At 49.0% G+C, this 20,907-nt stretch overlaps 2 protein-coding genes and 1 long non-coding RNA gene across 3 annotated transcripts in view; 1 reads left to right on the top strand and 2 right to left on the bottom strand.

Annotated features, from left to right (window-relative positions):
* Positions 1-59: 59 nt before the first annotated feature.
* Positions 60-2,069, top strand: LOC135821288 (uncharacterized). Its single transcript, XR_010554328.1, has 3 exons — positions 60-359; positions 487-653; positions 1,851-2,069. It is a non-coding gene; the product is annotated as an uncharacterized LOC135821288 (long non-coding RNA).
* A 134-nt stretch (positions 2,070-2,203) lies between these two features.
* Positions 2,204-11,394, bottom strand: LOC135821287 (caveolin-1-like). The gene is made up of 3 exons (XM_065334341.1): positions 10,850-11,394; positions 5,045-5,214; positions 2,204-3,066 (listed from the first exon to the last, which is right to left on the bottom strand). Exons 1-3 carry the CDS (start codon positions 10,938-10,940, stop codon positions 2,698-2,700), a joined length of 630 nt encoding a protein of 209 aa, XP_065190413.1. The 5' UTR covers positions 10,941-11,394; the 3' UTR covers positions 2,204-2,697.
* Positions 11,395-15,053: 3,659 nt separating this feature from the next.
* LOC135821289 (proto-oncogene tyrosine-protein kinase ROS-like) overlaps positions 15,054-20,907 on the bottom strand; it is a gene marked incomplete in the record, with an annotated part of 64,000 nt that continues 58,146 nt past the window's right edge. Inside the window, 1 exon segment of the mRNA XM_065334342.1 lies at positions 15,054-17,594. Coding sequence (XP_065190414.1) covers positions 15,977-17,594 — 1,618 coding nt within the window.

Raw genomic sequence — 20,907 nt, forward strand, 5'->3', positions numbered from 1 at the left:
GTCACAGGATCACTACGTCACGGGATCACGTGCAACGTGAACTGGATCCACTAGTACCCACTCGAGCTCTTGTGACCAGCTTTGAAAATAGTGGAGGAGACATATATTTCTTTCGATTTCGACCAGAAGCCTAGGCTGCTGTCTTCCCCCTGGCCCCCAGTTCTGCGTTTTGTTTGTTTTAGAATGTCTTTAGTACCGTTATCTAGCATCGCCACTTTTTTCAGTGGAGAACCAAGGCTGATCCAGCGTGGAGAAAATGCACACTCTTCGAACCGCGTGGAATCATTTCTGTTTCACCATGAGCTTGGGCACATTACTGCCAAGATCCACGCAAGCCGGACAAGAGATATGATGTGGAGGTGAGCAACCTAGCACTAAACAACTGTTGTGCCGTTCCTAGCTGCCTACAGTCTCTTCTATCGACCTGGACACCCTCACTTCGTCTTTGAATTTTTCTCCTATTTTTATATTCAAATTTTTGTGTAGATCGAACTTGGTTCTGAAGGTGGCGTTGTACGCGCTTCGTGCACTTGTCCCAAAGGCCAAGGACGGTGCCACCACATGGCTGCAGCCCTTGTCTACGCGAACAAGAATGTGAGCAGCACGGACAGGGAATGTTCTTGGACTGTACGGAAGGGAACCAATGAAACAAAGTAAGGATTTTCAAGCAAATTATTGTTGATTATCACTCCCTTAGTATTGACTCACATAGATTTTTGCCATACCTAAGCAGTCAAATATTCCTGCATATTTCACTCCTTAGGGCTATATTGACTGCTTATATTTGACTGCTTAGGGGTTGCGCAGTTGAACGGTGCGTACAAATTGTAGTGAAGCATTGTCACTGCATGAGTAGGTGGTGGTGCAACGGTTGTGCAATCATAAAACCGGGATTCATGAGGTTATCGTTCTGGAATTTGAAATACGGACTGTTTGTCGTGATAAATCTAATATTGACTTCGTACTTGGTCAGTATAGGAAATAAAAACCTCGTAAAAGACCTCGGCTTCGCCTCGGTCTTTCACTCGGCTTTTATTTCCTATATTGACCTCGTACTCAGTCAATATTAGATACTTATTAGTTTTGTGAAAGTAGAAAACTGGTGCCTCCGATGTGACTGCAACACGTACATGTATTGATTTCATGAAATTCTTTGCCTCGATGTTTAGCTTACTGGCAATCCAGCATGTGCGACAACCAGTTGGTAGGTGTCACTGTTACCGATGTGGAGGATGCTTATCAATATTAGCAAGAGTAGATAAACAAGAGTGTGCAACTCCGGATCTCTCCTGCACAATCTGCAGATACCGCGGCCCGCGGGCGGAATTTTTTGTTGACATCACCTTTTTTTACAGAGCATGCGGATTTAGCCGCAGGGCAGTGTACGAGCAGGTGCTGGGCACCGACCTTGTAATGTAAAGCCTGGCCAAGTGCACGAGGCAAAGCTTCCCAAAAGGCTCGCAGCGTGTCCGTCATAGAAAAGATTACGTCAACAAAAAATTCCGTCGTGGGCCAACCCATCCGCGAGTTGCACACTCTTGTTTATATACTTATTGATATTAGTATACGCACGTCCGCGTTTACGTCAACAGCAAGTCCACGTATTCACATATGCCAGAAGACAGGCAGATTCTTGATATTAGCAAGAGTATAATAATTATAACCCCCAAGAGCGTGCAACTCATGATACCCTTTCTATGGGGTACGCCGACGGCGAAAGCTCACATCACGTGATGCAGTGTCGCAGTTGTATGTTTCCAGCCCGTTTTTAGCGAGCAACGGAGTAATAAAAAGCACTGTGTGTGTGTGTGTGTGTGTGTGTGTGTGCACGCATTTTATCTGCTTTGTAGGACTGTGGATGACATTTTCCCGAAGTCGAAGCCGTTTTGTGGCATTTCACATACCTGCAGGCTCCATTACAGCCATTTTCCCATTGTAGCCATTTTCCCATTGCAGCCATTTTCCCATTGCAGCCATTTTCCCATTACAGCCATTTTCCCATTACAGCCATTTTCCCATTGCTCGTTTTTCTCGTTTAACCCTGATGATGAGCCCATGGCGGAAAATTAGGTGACAAGTTGATGACGTGTGCAGCAAAGAGACCGTATTTTGAGTGGTTGCACAGAGCTAACCTAGTGAGTAACTGCAGGAATAGCGATAGGCTCCCACGTAGGGAGCAACACACAATTCCCCAAGTATCGCCGAAGTCACACCAACCTCTTCTTCACTGATGCGTAACCTTCAAGAAAATCACATAGAACTAGCCTAGCCAACGCAGGTGGTAAGGTAATTTGCCGAAGTTTAATGGACCAACGTGTCCCATGAAATATATATGTAGAAGTGGAGGTCTGTAATACGATCCGAACATCATAGCGCTATGATAATGATAGGCATGAGATTGTGACAGGCACAGAGTACTGTAACGTGATGGAGAACGGAGTGCCGAAGAGCGACACGGCTAGAATTTCAAAAAAGCACAGCATACCATGGTATACGCATTGACTCAACTGTGCATAGACTGTATGCAGCACATGAACATACGAATGGCCTAGGGTAGGAGGCTGACCCGCTCCCCCAGTTCTTCGGCGACCCACATGTAAAAAAAACCTAAAAAAAGTAAATTATCGTGTCCGTTCCCGAAGGGAACTCACGACGGCCGCTAACACCCAATAAACCCACATGCAGTACTGTGTACCATTATGCGGACTGGATGGGATGCACGACTTCGGTCTTGTGGTGAAGCTTGACGCGTACGTTGCTGAACGTCAGCGCAATTGCTTCGTACAGGGGGTGCATGAAGGCGCGACACATGGCTCTGTACGGCACCGCCCACATGTAGATAGTCATCTTAAAGAGACGATAGAATGGGTAGTACCACCAGCTGATGAAGTGCGTGTACAGCGCAAACCAAAACGCCCACCAGAACGAGAGTAGGATGCCGAACGTCAGCGTGAAGATGTGATACCAGATGAGCTTAGCCCAGGTGTACGTCAGTTTGTTGACAGTGCGGCAGGTCTCCAGGATGCGAGTTCCAGGTTGCTCGTGAATAACGTCCTCGAAATCAGACTGCAGACAATTGAATGCAAAAGAAAAAAAAGAAAGAACAAACGTCACGGTCAACGTGGGAGAGGGGAGAGAGATCCAGAAGAAACCTTCCAAAGATGATGCAATTGGCTTTTGAACGGCCCAGTGGACACCAAGCCCCTCACCCCCCAACTACGGGCGGACTTGAACGTGACCACATGTTGAAGTGAGTGCATACGTACTTCTTCGAAGTACAAGGAACAGAGAAAAGGTACTAACGCCATCAAGTACCATATTCTCCGGAGTATGAGCCGCACCCACCATTTTTTTGCCACAAATTAATAGACATCTACCATATTTATCATTCCTAATTCATCATCGGAGTACAAGCCTCTTTTTGGGTGAAATTTTGAGCATTCAAAGTGCCGCGGCTTATAATCCGAAAAATGCAGTATTTGTCCAGGCATCCAAGTGCCACTACTCCTCGGATCAAGTGAAGGTGCTACTATGGGATTCTACTCAGGGTTGTTAGCTCTACAGTCCATTTCAAAACTATAGACGCGTACCTAGGCAAACACCGTTATGCCAGCATCTATACCACATAAACTCTGTGATCACTTTGTGCATAATTTTTTCCAAATTGGGTGTCTGTTATCCAATCGTTTAGAAACTATATGAGAGTAATTGTGGAGCGGACCTGAGCAATATTCCGAAACCTATTCTCAAGAAGTTCCAGCCAAATTTGAAATATTTCAAAAACCCTACCCGTCTATAGTTTTGAAAAATGGACTGTACGTGGATCATGCTGTTGCAAAAGAAAAGGATCCACGAGCGGGATTCGAACTCAGCACCCCTGTCTTATCGGGACAGTGCCCTACCGATTAGGTTACCGGGAATCACACACCATGTACCACACACACACACACACACATGCGCGCGTGCGCGCGCGCACACACACACACACACGTGCGCACACACACACACAAACGCACACACACACAAACGCACACACACCCACGGCTCCTTTCTGCTACACTGCTCCCTGTCCCAACAGGCTGTGCCGGGGGCGGCGATGGGTCGTGGGTTCGAGCCATTACCAGGCGCCAATGTTGCAAAAGAAGCATTCACGAGCTGAATTTAAACCCAGCACCCCTGTCTTTCTGGGACGGTGCCCTACCGATTTCGGATTAGGCTACCGAGGATCACACACACACACCCACGCACGCACACACACACACACACACACACACACACACACACACACACACACACGTGGCTCCTTCTCACTACAGTTCATATCATGACTATTCGAATGTTGTCATGGTAACGAGTCAGCATTACCGCTCATGAGCGCTACGTATGCAACAGCAGTCGTTAGTGAGTCACTAGTGCACCACGCGATGAGCGCTACGTATGGAACACAAGTTGCTACTGAGTCGCCAGTGCACGACACAACTCTGCCAAAGCATCTCAACTGATGACGTGATTGTACACCAACAATCTAGGTAGCTTTCACAAGCAGCATGAATTTTTTACTATTAACACAGCCCTACTGGAAAACAGGTGGAGAACAAAAAGAAACGAGGAAAAAAACAAAACACAGAAACGCAGTTCAAGTTTTCCAGCCGTGCTGCTACCCACAGTCAACTGGGAACTTGTGGCCAGGCACAAAGGGTACAAAGATGTGGCCAATGGCATTTCTCGGCACCTGTGCCAGTGGTTGTAAGGCTTATCTCCTCACCCCCAACGTTAGGCGCTGCATCATCATCATCTGCCGCTAGAGTTTACTGCGTGTTAGCGGTGTCGTGAGTTCCCTTTGGCAATGGACACGATAATATAATGTTGATACTGATGTGAAGGGCACACTTCAGGCTCTCGAACATTTTGAAAGTTTTCACAAGTATACTTTCATGCCTTATCTATCATCAGGTGAAATACCGGCAAAATCAAATGAACAAGGACAATGGATTTTAGTACAGCAGAGACACTTCACTTTTACTAACTTAGTAGAGGAACTTACGCGAACAAACTCCTTGAGGTAATCCTCCTCTTCGTCCTCGCCCGGGGCTGCCCTGTTGTGCGTGTCGCCCACCAGCGAGTTACTCTCGCCATGACGATCCGTCAGCGGCGGTCGGCTAGTGTAGTATGCAGTCCCGCTGTTCGCCGTGGGGGCCGCGCCATACGATGGGGCTGCGGGCACGACACACAAACAGAGGGGGGGGGGGACACAATCAAAGACGAGACTATCCGATCAGTTGGCAATCGTGCATGGTGCCTTAGTCCTACTCAGGCCTCCCTACGGGCCTACAAAGAACGTTATTGGAATGTCCATGATTGTCCGGAATAATAAATGGAAGAATCCAAAGTTAGCGCTTGCCATGCAAACTACAGGCAAAATACCGTATTTCCCCGAATAAAAGTCGCATCTTTTTACACTCGACTTGAGGGCCAACAAACAATCGAGCATGATTACTACTGAAGTGGATATACCGAAGGGATATGACATCAACCTGAGAATAGGAGTGCGACTTGCAATCGTGGGAAATACGGTACAGGTCGTCCCCCGTTAATACGAGTCCGGTTAGTACATAAACCCCGTTAGTACATAAGAAATCTCAAGTCCCGGACGAAACGTGGTCACTTCCATACAAATTTTGTCGGTTAGTACATAATTCGTTAGTACATAAACCCCGTTAGTACATAACATTTCTCCGTACCCGCATGCCACCTACCTCAATAGTACATAATTTGTTGTTCTTTTGGCCTTCCAGTGGAGGCACATCGTGTTCTAGTTTCTACTTGTGGACGCAATTAGCTCAGAAATCAGAGCGCACATCACAAACCGACAAAGCTCTGTTGTTTTTTCGAGTGACTGTACAGGCGCCGCTGGGCATGTATCATGTAAACTGTAGAATCTTCGCAGACTGTGACCGTTATAACATAATTTTTATGTTATATCGAGGGAATCAAGAATATCTCGCTCCCTAGTCATGGCAGCAAGAAACACTCAGAAAAGTTGAAAAAAGTGAAAAATTCTGGTATACAAGCAAGTTATGTACACTGTCGTTTAGTACATAAACCCCGTTAATACATAACATTTGTCAAGTCCCAGAGATTATGTATTAACGAGGGACGACCTGTATTCACTACTTTACTACTTACTACCCTTACCCTTACTACCCTTCACTACTAGCAAAGCAGATCCAGTGTCTGCTCCAGAGCCGGGTCAGCCGGGTCAGCGACACGGTTCGGAGGTACTTGGACCCGTTTGGAAAAAGAACACCGGGTCATCTGTGACCCTGTTGGGAATACACAGCAGGGAGTACTATTATGTACAGCAGGGAGTACTATTATGTACAGCAGGGAGTACTATTATGTACAGCAGGGAGTACTATTATGTACAGCAGGGAGTACTATTATGTACAGCAGGGAGTACTATTATGTACAGCAGGGAGTACTATTATGTACAGCAGGGAGTACTATTATGTACAGCTCCCTGACGTACATGTACATGTAGTAGCTGCACTTGAACGGACCCGCCTTTGACCCGGTTTGAAGAGTTGTGCCAGGTACACGTGTACCCGGTTGGTTTGAAATCGTAGAGCAGACACTGAGATCGATGCTATACCAGAGCGCGGCTGTTTAAAGTTGGTCTGGCTTAGATCAACAAAGCTCCCCACCCCAGATCACAGCCACAGGCATGCACGATTCGTAACGTTCCCCTTTGTTGTATGCCCTTGCGTCGAACACGCTACGGTCACTACGGTATTGACCGTACCACTCATTGCCCGAGTGCCTTGTGAAGCAATACAAAGCACTGATCTGGGTTCTAAATTTCGAAATGGTTCAGAGGATCCTGCCTAACCCCATGACTAGTGCTCAGTGTGCTTCACAGACCACGATTTTTATGTCATTTCTGCGAACTTCCACGCTCCAATAATCTTGTGATAATTATGATGAATAGAGGAGGGTCATGGTGATGTGGTGGGACTGAGCACACTTGCTCCGCCTGAGGTCTCCACCGCTATGTTCACCGGTCAGGGTTCTAGCCAACCCCCCCCCCCCCCCCCACTGTGTTTGCGCGTCCCCCTGTGAAAAAGTGCCGCCCCTACTCATTTTCCGATTGTTGTATTTTTTCAGGACATATCACAAAAATGCAGTGGACAGTCACTAATAAAGGGTTTATAAGGCACATTTGTCTTGGGTGAAGTCGGCGGTTCGCCCCGTACGTTGCATTTTGCATGGCAAGACAATTTTTGGAACATGGAAAAGTGGTTTTCGGGGTAAATGTGTTTCCCATTCTCCCCCCCCCCCCCCACCCTGCTATTTTGACCTGACTAGAACCCTGATATTGATACCCAGTGCACCAAGTGGACACGATGCTGACTGGCAAGGCACAGCCACAAACCCAACGGGCGGCCAGTACCCACACCAGCCAGGACCGTTCCGATATCGACGGTGGTAATAGGCACCCGAAAGTGCATTTGTTGCACGCCTCACCGCTACATGTGTATACATTTTCATACCTTAATTAGGCACTTCAGTCACGTGACAGGACCTGTCAAAATTTGCTAAGGTGAGAGTGCGTACTTGCGTGGCACCAGTCAAGTGCAAGCGCAAAACTGTACAGGTACGCGCTATGCTTCGTTGTACGGGCTGATAGTTGGGCGCATCGTGTTGCTCTGACGTTCAGCTTTCAGTAGATCCCGCATACGTCATAGTGCGTACATTTTTGCGAGTTGTAGATCACGTACACTACCAGCAAAGAGTTTTTTCACAAAGAACTGTTGTTTGCTCGCGTTTGAAACGCTGCTTATCGTCTTCAGCGTCGTCTTTCCATTCGGAAACAGTAGAGTTCTTGTTTGCCAGGGCTTGCGCATCGCTGCGCAAGGAGACATTATGTACGTAGGCACTGAGAAGTATGCGCTTTAGGCGGAGGAGAACGACGATGCGTCGTCCTACCTGGGCGAATTCTCAAAGCGTACTGAAAGCCAAGTTTTGACACGGTTGCGCTGAAAGGCCTACTGATGTTTACGAACAATCAAAAGGCACAGTGGCTGCTGGAGAAACCCTCTGATGAGGGGATGCTTTGATATACGCAGCCAGGCACGCTTCACCAAAATTTCAAAGCTCACCAGGCAATTCATGACTGCTGCATGGAGCAGTTGAAGGAGAGGGAGGCAGATATCACACCAGGGAAAGAAGCTACCAACAGAGGTCCTGAGGAACTTCTTGCCAACTTGGAATCACTTGAGATGGCATGACTGTGGGCATGAATGTCCTGTGCAGTAATTCGCGCGCGCGCGCGCGCGCGCGTACTTTCCCTCCACGTTGCGGTGTACGGCGTACAACGAGGAAGTTCTCTGTTGTTTTTGTGCCAGAAGAATGTCTTTCTAGCTCTTACGCTTTAGTACCCGCAGGAGCCTGCCAGTATGTCGTTATCAGTTCATTTCACAGCAAACTGAAGCTGTTACTATGAGTTACTATGGCGTTGCTATGGGTTGCTATGGAGTTGCTATAGTGATTGCGGTCACAATTGTCGTATTCTTGCCTATTCTGAACTTTGATCTGTATTGTTTCGATCCATACAGGGTTGTTGGTGTAAGTGAGTGATGTGTGCTTGAAAAAAACACTCTGATGTTTTGTGACTATATCCACTGATGATACTTCGGAGATGCTGTTGGTGCCACAAATTGTATTGATTTCGCCTTATGCAACTGCCTATCTTCAACCCTTCATATCTGAGTGGTATCACTGTGGATTTCAATGAAATTTTCTGTGTGACCTTGTGATACCCACCGCCATCGATTACCGATGATAAACCTGGAAAAACGCGATTTCAAAAAATGGGGTGAAGTGCCTACCTTAATGCATGTACAGGCGCGTGCGCCGGTGCCCTTCAAGAGGGGGGGGGGGTTCCGGGGGGCGTCCCCAGGAAAATTTTCAAAAAATGAAGCAAATCCTGCATTTTGGGCGAAAAAGGGGGGTTCCGGGCACCCAGGAACCCATACGGGGCACGCGCCTGATGTATGTGATTGTTCCGTACTCAGGTTTGCAAACGTTGGCAGGTACTAGTATGCGTACTTTTTGCTACAGTTGAGCAATTGAGCGGCCTAACTAGGAAATCCAGGCCCAGTACCACAACTACAGTCGTCGCCAAAAAAATCCGGCCAATGCCAAGTATGCGCGTACATAGGTATGGTAGGTAGATCTACGCGGTACTTCATCGCGCGCGGGTTCATGCACTGGAGTGGCACATGCACTAGACTAGTCTAGTCTACAGCCTCGGCCACTGCCACTGCCACTGGACAGCATGCACTGAACAGCTGCGCCGCACTCTGCCTGCATGCAGTCGGGTTGAGCACTGCGCCGAGCCTGAGTCTGACTCTGAGTGAGTGTAGTCGTGTAGATCCACTATACGTGTAGAAGGCGACGGTTTCAAATAGGACATACCGGTAGGTTGCAAACCGGAACGGACTCAACTCTCTCTCTTAGTATTGTGATTCAAGAGAAAACATATGTCACAGTGAGACTACGATGTGTTATAACTTATACTCCAAGCTAAAATTTCATGGCTCTGCGATGACCAGAAGCGCCACACCAAGCAGGTGAGTTTTTGACGTGTTGCTTCGCACTGCGACCTTTTACGACTTTCGAAAAATCAACTTCTTGTCGCAGGTAAACAGCGGCTCGCCTCTCGCCAATAAAGCACCGCATACCAATCAAAACTAATGGAGAAGCACACACAAGGCTTATTGTTACTCTGAACTGGCCGTCGTGGAGCGATAGCAATTACCTAATTTCAGACTAAGAGTGAATTTGACGTGCACTCTAAAACCTTTCCGATTTGGAGCCACCTCTGATTTGAAGCGAAAAATTGGGCAACTTGGAGGCAATGGGTCAACACAAAGGAGTGGTTCAGTTCGATTGACTCTGGCCTCAAAGCAAACTTCAACATGCCAGTTTCCTTCCACAAACATATTTCGAGAGAACAATCAACGGTGATGATAGGTTTGCATGGTTTGGGCCTATACAAATTTGGCTGACCTGTCAAGCCATTCTGGTATTGAACCGTCGCCTCTACATGGTGTATGTGGGCCTAGCCTATCAGCATGTGAACAGTGAAGTAACTGCATTACATGCAGACCCGGTCCACTATGAGTATGAAGTATGATATAGTGCATGCGGCCCATTACAGCTACCGGTAGCTAGCATTGCATTTGGCCGGATTTTTTTGGCGACGACTGTAGGTTTCAGTCCTTCCAAGATCTGTGAAGGGAGGCCGAAATTGAAGACCCCCGTTGGAGTCATGGTGGTCACAGTCAATTTATCCTTAGGCTTTTTTCTTCTTCTTTTTTTCCTTTTTCAATTCCCTCAACAAATGACTATAAACGAGGTCATCAATATCAATACTTTATTACTACTATAGTCACTAAGTGTATGTGTGTACAGCTTTCCATTGGCCGCCTACAGGCGGTAGCAATCAGTCGCGCGGCGCAGGTCCGGTTTTCACAAACTATTACTTGCCCCACGCTGAACGTCCAAAATCGCGGTCAGGTTCGAAACACAGTCATCATCCGAATGATGCCAATACCCTACATGGCGCAATCAATCTTGTCGGAATGACACCGAGCAAACGCTGAAGACTCAAAGTCATGACAAAATACTCCTCGTACTGAGTCGTAGTAACTAACATCAAGCGTGATCCGCCAGCGCAGCATGGGTAGTTTCAGGTGCGGAGGTGCTATTCCAACTCAACATTACAATGGCGGCCCGGGTATCGCAACTCCCCCGCCACGGCCAGATACAAACATTTTGGATTTACCTGCTGTGAGAGGAGCGGCCGTGGGTACCTGCTCTCCGTACGGTTTTCCGTCACCATCCGACGCTGAGATGCTTTGATACGGCTGGGCCATTGTCACGGTCTCTTCACTCTCACTCCACTCCCAGAAGCGTTCGCTTCCTTCTCCCAATCGTCGGTCAAACTCAAGAATGGGCGAAAGTAATTAGTCGCAAGCGACGTAAAGATTATGCAGGAACGAACTGAATCAACTCGGATGCAGTTCTTGCATGTAGATCTGCGGCCAGCGCCTGAAAAGCGAAAAAGTCGGCCTGAGCTACATGTATTGTAGGATCGCACGCGGTCGTGGTTGGACAGCTGGTAAAGTGTAGTGTCCTTACCAGTCAGGCGTCATCTTGGACATTTTCGCTGCGAAGGTGTGCGCTCACCGATCACAAACTTCACAAGGATCAGACTCGCTCTCCAGAGGCAGAGGCGCAGCTAGCTCCGCTCAGGGGACAGTTGGAGACCATGTGACAACCAGTCATGACTTCTTGCGCTTATGTCAGTCCAGCAGACCAGGGTTTGGGTCTTTGGATCCACGCGTAGATCTACGTAGATCTACGCGTAGTCCGTCTACCACTTTACTTGTAATGCCGTGCTGTAGATCTACAGCCTGTACTAGTGTAGTTCTTCCGCCAACCACAGACACTATTATTTTTGCGTGCGGACACCGTAGTACAACATTTTGCATTGTACTTTGTACTTGTACTTGTAGGCTCACGATCACACGATGCCTTTGTCGCCTTGATCGTGTGTGTCATGCTCCGCACGCACATGCATAATAATGTGTAGCTAGCCATTACTCATTAGGCATTGTACTAGTACTCTGTACCGACGGTCCGTCCTTATGAATACCGAGTGACATACGCGATTGCACGCCGGCGCGGTTTCGCACCTCACCTTTCTACGTCATCGCGTCGCGTGTCTACGTCATAGCATGCTACTGGCATTATGCGCATGCACATAGTCATTCAGTGACACTGACAGCGTCCATGAATCCAGTACGGCAGTAGTACAGATGTCATGACCGGGGAGTGGGCCAGACATACTCTCAGGATTCTACAATTCCAGGTTCTTTATGGAAATATACCAGGAGTCCAGATACCCATTCTCCACCCTCACCACACAAGAAGACCAAAGCTTCACTCCAGGACTACATTGTAATTTCCAAGCACAAGCAACAACATTCAACAACAACAACCACAAGCAATCGACGCAAAGCATCGAGCTATAATAATAATAGTTATACCACAAGTACGAGTAGCGTGCACGGAGCGAAGCGAGCGAGCGACCAGCCAGAAAAGCATGAATGGTGAGAGGTTTCACAACACTGTTGATCGACGAGACACATCGCAGCCACGGCAAACACTTGATAAAGGTACATGTAGGGGCAGACGGAATACAATACAGACTGAGATAATGACATTGTAGCAACACACAGACACGACATCTCCCCCGCCTACGAACATGCTACGTCCTCGTAAACAGAAGAAAATTAACGGCACTGAAAAAGAAAGCAAAACAATAAAACTCTTGAAAACTTTAAAGGAAGGAACCAACCTCTTCCGACCCAAGAACCAAATAGCCCGTCCCTGTATACATTCACGCGATTACTCCTCTCGCTATCATATTATCACACCTCTCTCCACTTAGATATACCAGCGCTGCCTCCTATTCCATTATCGTTGTCTGATGATTGGTTCAGCCATGAAACTCGGAGTCACAACGGAATAAATTTGCCAAGGTTTTCATTGTGTGCCTTTGTGTACGCCGCTCTGCCTGAATCAGGCATTGAGCACTCTTGCAGAACCAAAGCATATTGCCTCTGTGTTGGTGGACAGTTAGTCATAACTCGTAACATTTTGTCCTTCTCCTTTTTCACCGTAGGAGCAGACGGGAAACAATGCAGATAATGACATTGTAGCAACACACGGACGCGACACAGACAATATTCACAATGTAGATATAGGTCCGCGGACTACGAAGTCCTTGGCTTCAGCCTTCAGTACACAGTCACAGGTGGTTGCCTTTCTCAAGTACCAAGTTGGGCAATAACCATGGTAACACGTACTAGGTCGAGGCTGAGGACCCTACTTCACTCATTCCGAGGCACGACCACCTCGGGAATTCCTCAGAGGAATTGCACATAACCTGGCCTTCAACGTTGTGGAGTGAGTAGCTGGAATTGCAGCATTTTCGCTGCTTGTCTATTGTTCCTCATTGATCTGCTCACCTCTGTACACAAATGGAGACCGCCTCGATAGGCCTAATGGCCTCTGGCCAGTCTGTGGAATATATGTACCGGTTTATTAAAATTCAAAATTCTCTCCGTCCCTCTATATTTTTTTCTTTCTTTCGGTGAGATGTCTGTTCGGCGAATTGGCCGCTCGGTGAACTGTCATTCTGTGAGTTGTGCATTCGGTGAAATGGGCATTCTGTGAACTGGGTATTCCGTGAGCTGTTGTTCCGTGAGATGTCGCTTGGTGAACTGTCGTTCGGTGATATGTCGGGACACCCACCAGCTCAGGTCGTCGTCGAAAATGACACCAAAGTATTTTGCGGATGACACTGTGGCAAGCTCATCTCCATTGCAGCAGACGCGATCGACTGGATCTTGTTGCCCTCGAAGCTTCAAGAACATTACTTGGGTCTTCTTCTTGTTCAGAAGGAGACGAATGTCTCCAAGCCATTCCGCTAGCGCGGTTACTGCGTTCAAGAGGAACTGCACAACAAGTGCTACATTTGCGTGTGAAAATTTTATTACGATGTCGTCAGCAAACTCCTGATGGGCGAAGCGGCTGATAGGATGTCGCTAATGGCTCTAGTATAATAGGAGAGGGCCAAGGACTTGCGGCACGCCTCGGCTGCAAGCTGTTTCGGGCGATAACTCGGCTCCAACCTTTATCCGCTGGTGCCGACCGGACAGGTAGCTCACGAGCCACTCCAGAACCTTGCCGTGAAAACCCAGTGAGTGTAGGTCTATGACGAGACGTTCATGTTGGACTCGGTCGAACGCTTTAGACATGTCGACCATCACAACACCGACCGTTTTTCGCTGGGACTGTGCGTCTTTCCATCTGTCCACCGCTAAAACCAGCGCATCCTCAGTAGAGTGGGCTCGGCGGTACTAGTAAGAAAACTGCTTGCTGGGGAATAGACCCTGGTCGCTCAAGTACCGATCCAGCTGATCCTTGACGAGTTTCTCTAACAAGCGTGAGATGATGGGAAGTAAGGAAATCGGACGATAATTGCTGGCGGCTGTAGGTGATCCCGACTTCAAAAGTGGAGATACATACGAGAGTTTAAATGCTGTTGGAACTTCCCCCGTCTGCAAAGAGTGGTTGAATATTGCGCTCAAGGTCGGTGCCAGTGTGCGGGCAGCCATCTTCAGAACCAATCCGGGAACGCCGTCGCTACCAGTAGCCTTACTTGGGTCGATGTTCGTTAACAGTTTCACTACTTGCTCTGTGGTGCATGGTTGGAAAGTGAGAAATCCAGGTTCATTGTGGGGACCGTGAGGGACGGAGAGGACGTCAGGACGTCGAGCATCCGTGACGATTTCACCAAACGTCTTGATGAGATCATCGAGTGATGCCTGTGGCTCTTGATGCGACTTCGACCTGCCAGTGACTTTATCGATGATAGACCAAAGTTTGTGGGAGGGAGTCGTGCAGCATTTGTTCATGAAATACGCATTTTGAAGCTGTCGGTCCAAGCGCCTAGTATCTCGGCGAGCTAGTTTGTGCTGATTTCGCAGGTCTTCATTTGTTGGATCTCTTACAACTTGCTTGTGAAGCGCGTTACGCCTGCGGACAAGTTGAACTAAGTTATCAGTTAGCCATGGGCATGGTCGCCGTGTACGATTCTTCGGCAGCATCGGGGCGTGCATATGGACTCCCCCCCCCCCCCCACTTCAACTTGCACTGTCCTGTGCGTGGTATCTGTACTAATTTTGTTGCTTTCTCCTGCCCACGTTTCCCGTTGCAATCCTAGAATACTGTCGTGGACATGCACGAAATCCGGTCGAATGGCCGGGGCAGGCACCCGGCTTACTTGCTTAGCGTGTGCACGCACCCAGTGTAACACTGTAAATTAAAATATCGGACCAGCAGAGCTCACGGCTGCACGGACAGCGCTCCGTGACCGCTTGACTCCTCGACGGATTTCAATTTCCGCAACCGGGAGGTAACATTCTCATTGTCGCCAGCGTTTTGTTTAATGGTTGGCGAAATGCCATTAAGTCAAACTGCACTGTGAAAAACCGAACCAAAATTGAGTTATCTCTGAGACTGGTTCAGTGCTAAGGCTGGGTTTAGTGTATGGTGATAGGATAGATAGTTTAAAACGGTAGCATGCGTCCATGGGAAAGGCAAATTGGCGGGGGCGTATGCATGCGATGATAGCAATTGTGAACGAGCGGCGATAAAATCAACAAGCTTGCAGGTCTGCGCGTGCGCCTGTGTGTGTGCATGTGTGTATGTGTGTGCGTTTGCGTGTAAATTGCAAACTGCAAGGCAGAAGGTGCGCCTGCCAAGCCTTGGCACTCCCTATGCTTGCGTGTGTGCACGTGAAGTGATGAGTGAAAATGCCTGTTTAACTGTAAGGTGAGTCAATTGAGGGTGAGGCAATTCAATTCAAAACATCTGAGAGAATTAGAAAGCATAAGAATCCGTTGGAAAGCTAGTATTCGCAAATGGGCCATGTGGCCGAAAAAAACCAGTCGTGTCACAAAGACCTGTACACTATAACCTAATAACATTATTATGCTGTCTATACGCTCTCAATCATATTCAAACGTTTACAAATCGTTTGCTCATTCAATCGATGCATTTGTACATAATGTCCTTGACTATGCCGAGGCTCCACTGCAGCCAATTGATCACGATGTTCACGACGATTGCAGTGTATTCAAAGGCTATGGTGGTGGCTGTCGTGGTGAAGAAGGAGATTGATGAATCGGTACACACGTGTTCTTCAATATGCGGGGGCTCCACTGCAGCCGAATAATCATGATGTTTACGACGATTGCAGACGAATGCAGTGTTAGACCGTGGTGGTGGCTGTAGTGTGTGAATATGGAGATTGAGACACGGCGCATCTACGTGCTGTCTACAGGGTGATCTCAAACTCCTTCTGCGGCGACTGCACAGTATGATCTGCAGTGGCGGGGACGACGCCTGCACTCAAGTTTGGAGTGCCATCGGAGTTGAGGCGCTGAACTCTGGTGAGCTGTACGGATCGCCCTTCCTCCAGGGTCTCGCGGCGCTGGGGCGGCGGAGGCTTCTTTCTCTTCGTCGACTGGCTGAGGAACTTGTTGGAGTACTGAGCATTGGCTGCGGCCGTCTCCTCCAACGACGGCTCGCGCATGTGTCTACCGGCCCTGGGCGAGGGCTGAGGGGGCGGCGACGCTTGCTGATCGCCGGTGCGAGCTCGAGGCCGCGGCGAGGGCCGATGCTGCTGCTGCTGTTGTGCCTGCTGCAGGTCCTGCTGCGTCATCCACGGGGCCGGCTGAACGTCAACGCTGTCGGTGGAGGCCAGGCGACCGGCACCAGGGCGCTGCTGCTGTTGCTGCTGCTGCTGTGTCGCCGCTGGTCGAGGGTGACTGTAGTTATCCTGCGCGGCGTTGTCACCGCTGCCGGAAGCACTGCGTGGATGATGGTACTGATTGCCGGCGTGTGACGGTGATTGCACCACGCCGCCGCCGATGCCAGGCTTGACGGCGGCCTCGCTGCTCGGCCAGTTGTAGTTCACCGGCACCTCCGACTGCAACTGTGGACGCTGCTGCTGCTGTTGCTGATGCTGGGCCGAGAAGGTGGACGCGTTGGACATGCCACTGACGGACGAAGCGGCCGCGGGCTGCGGATGCGAGTAGGTGGCGTTCGCCGTCGTTGGTGGTGAGGCCGGGTCGCTGGACGGCCAATTGTAGTTGACCGGCACTTCCGACTGCAGTTTTCCGCCGCCTGTGGAGGCACTGCCCCGCTGAGATGATGCTGAGGATACAGTCGAGGCACCGCTCATCGCGGACGCAGCGGCCGGTTTCGGGTGTGAGTACTGGGCACTGGTCGCCGCGGACGCCGGCTGGCTCGACGGCCAGTTGTAATTGTCCGGAACTTCGGACTCCAGGCGACCGCGACTGGCACCACCTGGCCTTGGCTTGGGAGCTGTGGGCGGCGCTCCATTGCTGGTGGCGGAGCCGTTCGCCGGCCGAGGGACGTTGTAGTTGGCGTCGTCGGAAGACGTGCTGGTGGCAGCGCGGGTGTTGACAAACATTGCGCCACCGCCCTTCTTGATGCGGTCTATGTCGTCCTCCTCGGCTGCTTGATTGGCTAGCTCGCCGACGTACTGATTGCTGGCATCCTTGCGCCGGCCGCTCATACGCTCGCCGTGTCCGCGCGCCAGGTTCGTCAGCGGCACATCCTCTCCTCCACCGCCGCTACTACCCTGCGTGACGCCGCGATTGAGAGCGTGGCGTATGGATCGGCGGATGCTCTCCACTCGGTTTAGGCCACCGGCGGCGGCTTCCATTACCTCCGCTTCGCCGGTCTCCTCGGCCGTGAAGTATTCGTCTGGGGCCATGGGGTTGTGTGTGTAGCGCTGCATCATGAAGATATCAAGATTCATGTGATCCCGTATGCTATCCTTGTAATGCATTATCATCGTGACCAGCTGCGTGAAGTTGGCGCGACGCTCCGGACGGTAGTGCATCGCCGCCAGCATTATCCGGTACCTGTGGACGAACACGCACCCACACATGCACACAAGCACACACGCACGCACACACACGCACACACACACACACGCACACACACACACGCGCACACACACACGCGCACACACACACACACACACACGGACACATGCACACATGCACACATACACACACATACACACACACACACACATACACACTCACACACATATGCACAGACACAGACACACACACACACACACACACACACACACACACACACACACACACACACACACACACACACACACACACAGTTCCAACATATCACACAACCTTTATAGCCACTCAACAGCGGCCTTGGAGATTCAAACTAATTTCTGAAGCTCACTGTTTCCTGTAGACTGGGATTTAGCACAGAAATCTATGTACAGACGTGACATGATTGGGTTAGAGGTAAATGGTTGTCAATACAGTACATTGAATCCTGTAACTAAAGACCACCGTGACTAGCAACTAGCCTGGTACTACAGACCACTTTGCCAGGCATGGACGGTCTCACATTCATAATGGTTATGTGGTGCAAGCCTCTAACTAAAGACCACCTGCCATTAACCCTTTAAGGCCCACAATTATTTTGGATTTTCATGAAAATTTGGATACTTGTGTAGTCTTTGGAATGTAACTCGAAGACCATTGGAGATGTCAAATACACAACCCATACTATTTCCGAAGCTCACATACCAAGGAATATAATGAGCACCATCCCAAGTGTATATGAAGAAGGAATATTGCCCATATATGGCAATGAAGTTTCCCACGCTACAATTTCGCGGTATAAACAAAGGTTATCAGGTAGAAAACTACAGAAAACAGGCTTATACTGCACCAAGACAATCTATAATGAGCCAGGGGTAATGACCATATATGGCATCCAACTTTCCCACGCCAATAAGGAGCAATAATCAAGCACGAATGAATACAGAGTGATGTATAATATTTCGGAAATTAGAAGAAAAATGTATCTATGTGAAGTATACTATCTAGTAGCAGTCCTGAATGATGGTGATCAAGTAAGGCTGAAAAAGGTTCCCACGGTTGAAAATACAATATTTCTGCGCAAAAAAATAATCAAGGGCACTCACTGTACAAGCAGCCGTATACGAGCAATCAACTCACGTCATCAATGACAACTGTGAAGACATGAAACTATGCAATCAAGTAAGGGAGAAAATAACTTTCAAATGACAGACTTAGTGTGCCAAATCTGGTCACACTCAGGAAAGCAGAGCGGTACATGAGGCTCACAATCAAAGCACCAGTAAGCTGAGTCACGAGGGCGCCTCATGTGCCGGGTTTTGTAAGTGCGCACACACAGAGCACACTTTTGGGAAACATGCTTTTTCAGGAAATGTTTTCCTGTCAGTCTCTTCTTTGCTGTAGATGGTCCTGGACGTTGCCTGCTACTGAAGTTGCCAACAAGTTCTTCAGACAAAATTACTCTGAATTCCTTCTGGCTCATCTTTGTAGCACCATCAGTGTTATTCATGATGACCCATGCATTGCATATAGCCATGTCTAAACATCGCGCAAATACAACTCTCCACCATTTCCTCGTTTTGCGTTTCACAGTATAGTATGTGCAAAATTGATCCCCAAGATCTACACCACCCATGCTCTTGTTATAGTCAAAAATTGTGGGCGGGACTGGTACATCCAGTGCGGCATGCTGACCGTTGACTTTCACATTACGGCGGACAGTGTTAGGGCCTACAGCTTGGTGACAGGATGATAGCATAGTTACATCTCTGGTGTCTTTCCATGTACAGCACAGCAAAAAATCACATCTCCTGTATATTGTATCGCCTCGATTCATCCTCTTTATAACTGTTTTATCACCCATTTCCTTTGGAATATGTTTGCGATCTCGCCGCACAGTGCCGACAGCATACGTGCTGCGGGTAAATAGATCAATAAACAGAAGTGGACTCGTGTAAAAATTATCCATGAACACACAATGATTCCGGTTGAAGAGTCCAGTCATCAGTTCCATAACAACAGCATAGGCTAACCCACCTGGAGGCAGCACACGGTCTTGCTCTTTGCCAGCATAGAGAGAGAAGCGCCATGTGTAACCTGTGCGGCTGCATGCAAGGACCCATAACTTGATTCCCCACTTATGGGGTTTGTTCTTGATGTACTGTTTCAGGTGTGTGCGGCCTTTGCATGGGACGAGTGATTCGTCAATCGAGACATCACGCGAAAGTGTCCATGCTGCCTGGAATTGCGTGTTGAGCAGCTCCACAAAACTGGATACTTTCGCCAATCGCTGACCGACAATGTGGGTAGTATTGTTTGAGACATGAAGAAATCGTAAAATATTGAAGAAACGTCGACGTGGCATGGTTCGGCTAATGAAATCGTTCCGCAGAAGATCATGTTTACTAGACCAATAGTCCCGAATAGCTGGCAGCCTAGCGATGCCCATGCCGATAATGAGGCCGATGAATGCACGCATCTCTGTTTCATCAACTGGTGCATAGTTATGTGCTCCTTTTTGCGCGGCGTACCGATTCGTTTCCGTCACAAGAATCGTCCACGCAAAATTCCACAAGAAGCCAAAGAAGAATAGTGGGGATAGCATGCTTCCTGCTGGAATCACAATACTGGGCCCTGCAACTGCACTAGGTATAAATGCTTTGACATTTTGAGGTGTATCTATGGTGCTCCATACCAAATTGTCATCAGCTGAATTGTTTCTCACTGCATTGCCACCACCCCGTCCTCTTCCACGACCTCTCCGCGACGTTGCAGACTGAGCTGTCCCAGCTGTGGCCGCATGACCTGTCACATTTCTGCGCTGGGTACCACGTCCGCGCTGTACTCTAGCTCCGCCGCGAGCAGCGCCTCTCACTTGGAAATTCGTTCCTGACGGAGCTCGCGGCGCAGCAGGATTCGCTGCTGCTGCGATATTGTTTGAATCATCATCGCTGCTCTCTTCAACGCCGGAGCTCTCTCCAGTGCCACTTGACGCATCAGCATGATCAGATCCCCTGTTGGACAACACTTCAAGTGGCTCATCAGCGCCGTCAGGTGGCACGCGAGTGCCGTCCAAAACTATTCTTGCAGCGGCGGAGATGCCGTCACGATCCGGAGTCGATTCGCCATCAGAACTATCGCTATCGGAGCTATCTACTGGTGAATCCTCTCCGTCACTGCTGTCCCAGATCGTGGCTACGAGATTAGCAAAAGACTCGTCTCCTAGGGCCTGTACATCCAGAAAAGAAGGTGGGCGAGTCCTTTCCGCCATGCCAGAAAATTTCTTGACGGAAGCGCTCCGCAACTTTCGTAC

The sequence above is a fragment of the Sycon ciliatum genome, chromosome 7, assembly GCF_964019385.1.
Source record: "Sycon ciliatum chromosome 7, ocSycCili1.1, whole genome shotgun sequence".
Taxonomy (NCBI): domain Eukaryota; kingdom Metazoa; phylum Porifera; class Calcarea; order Leucosolenida; family Sycettidae; genus Sycon; species Sycon ciliatum.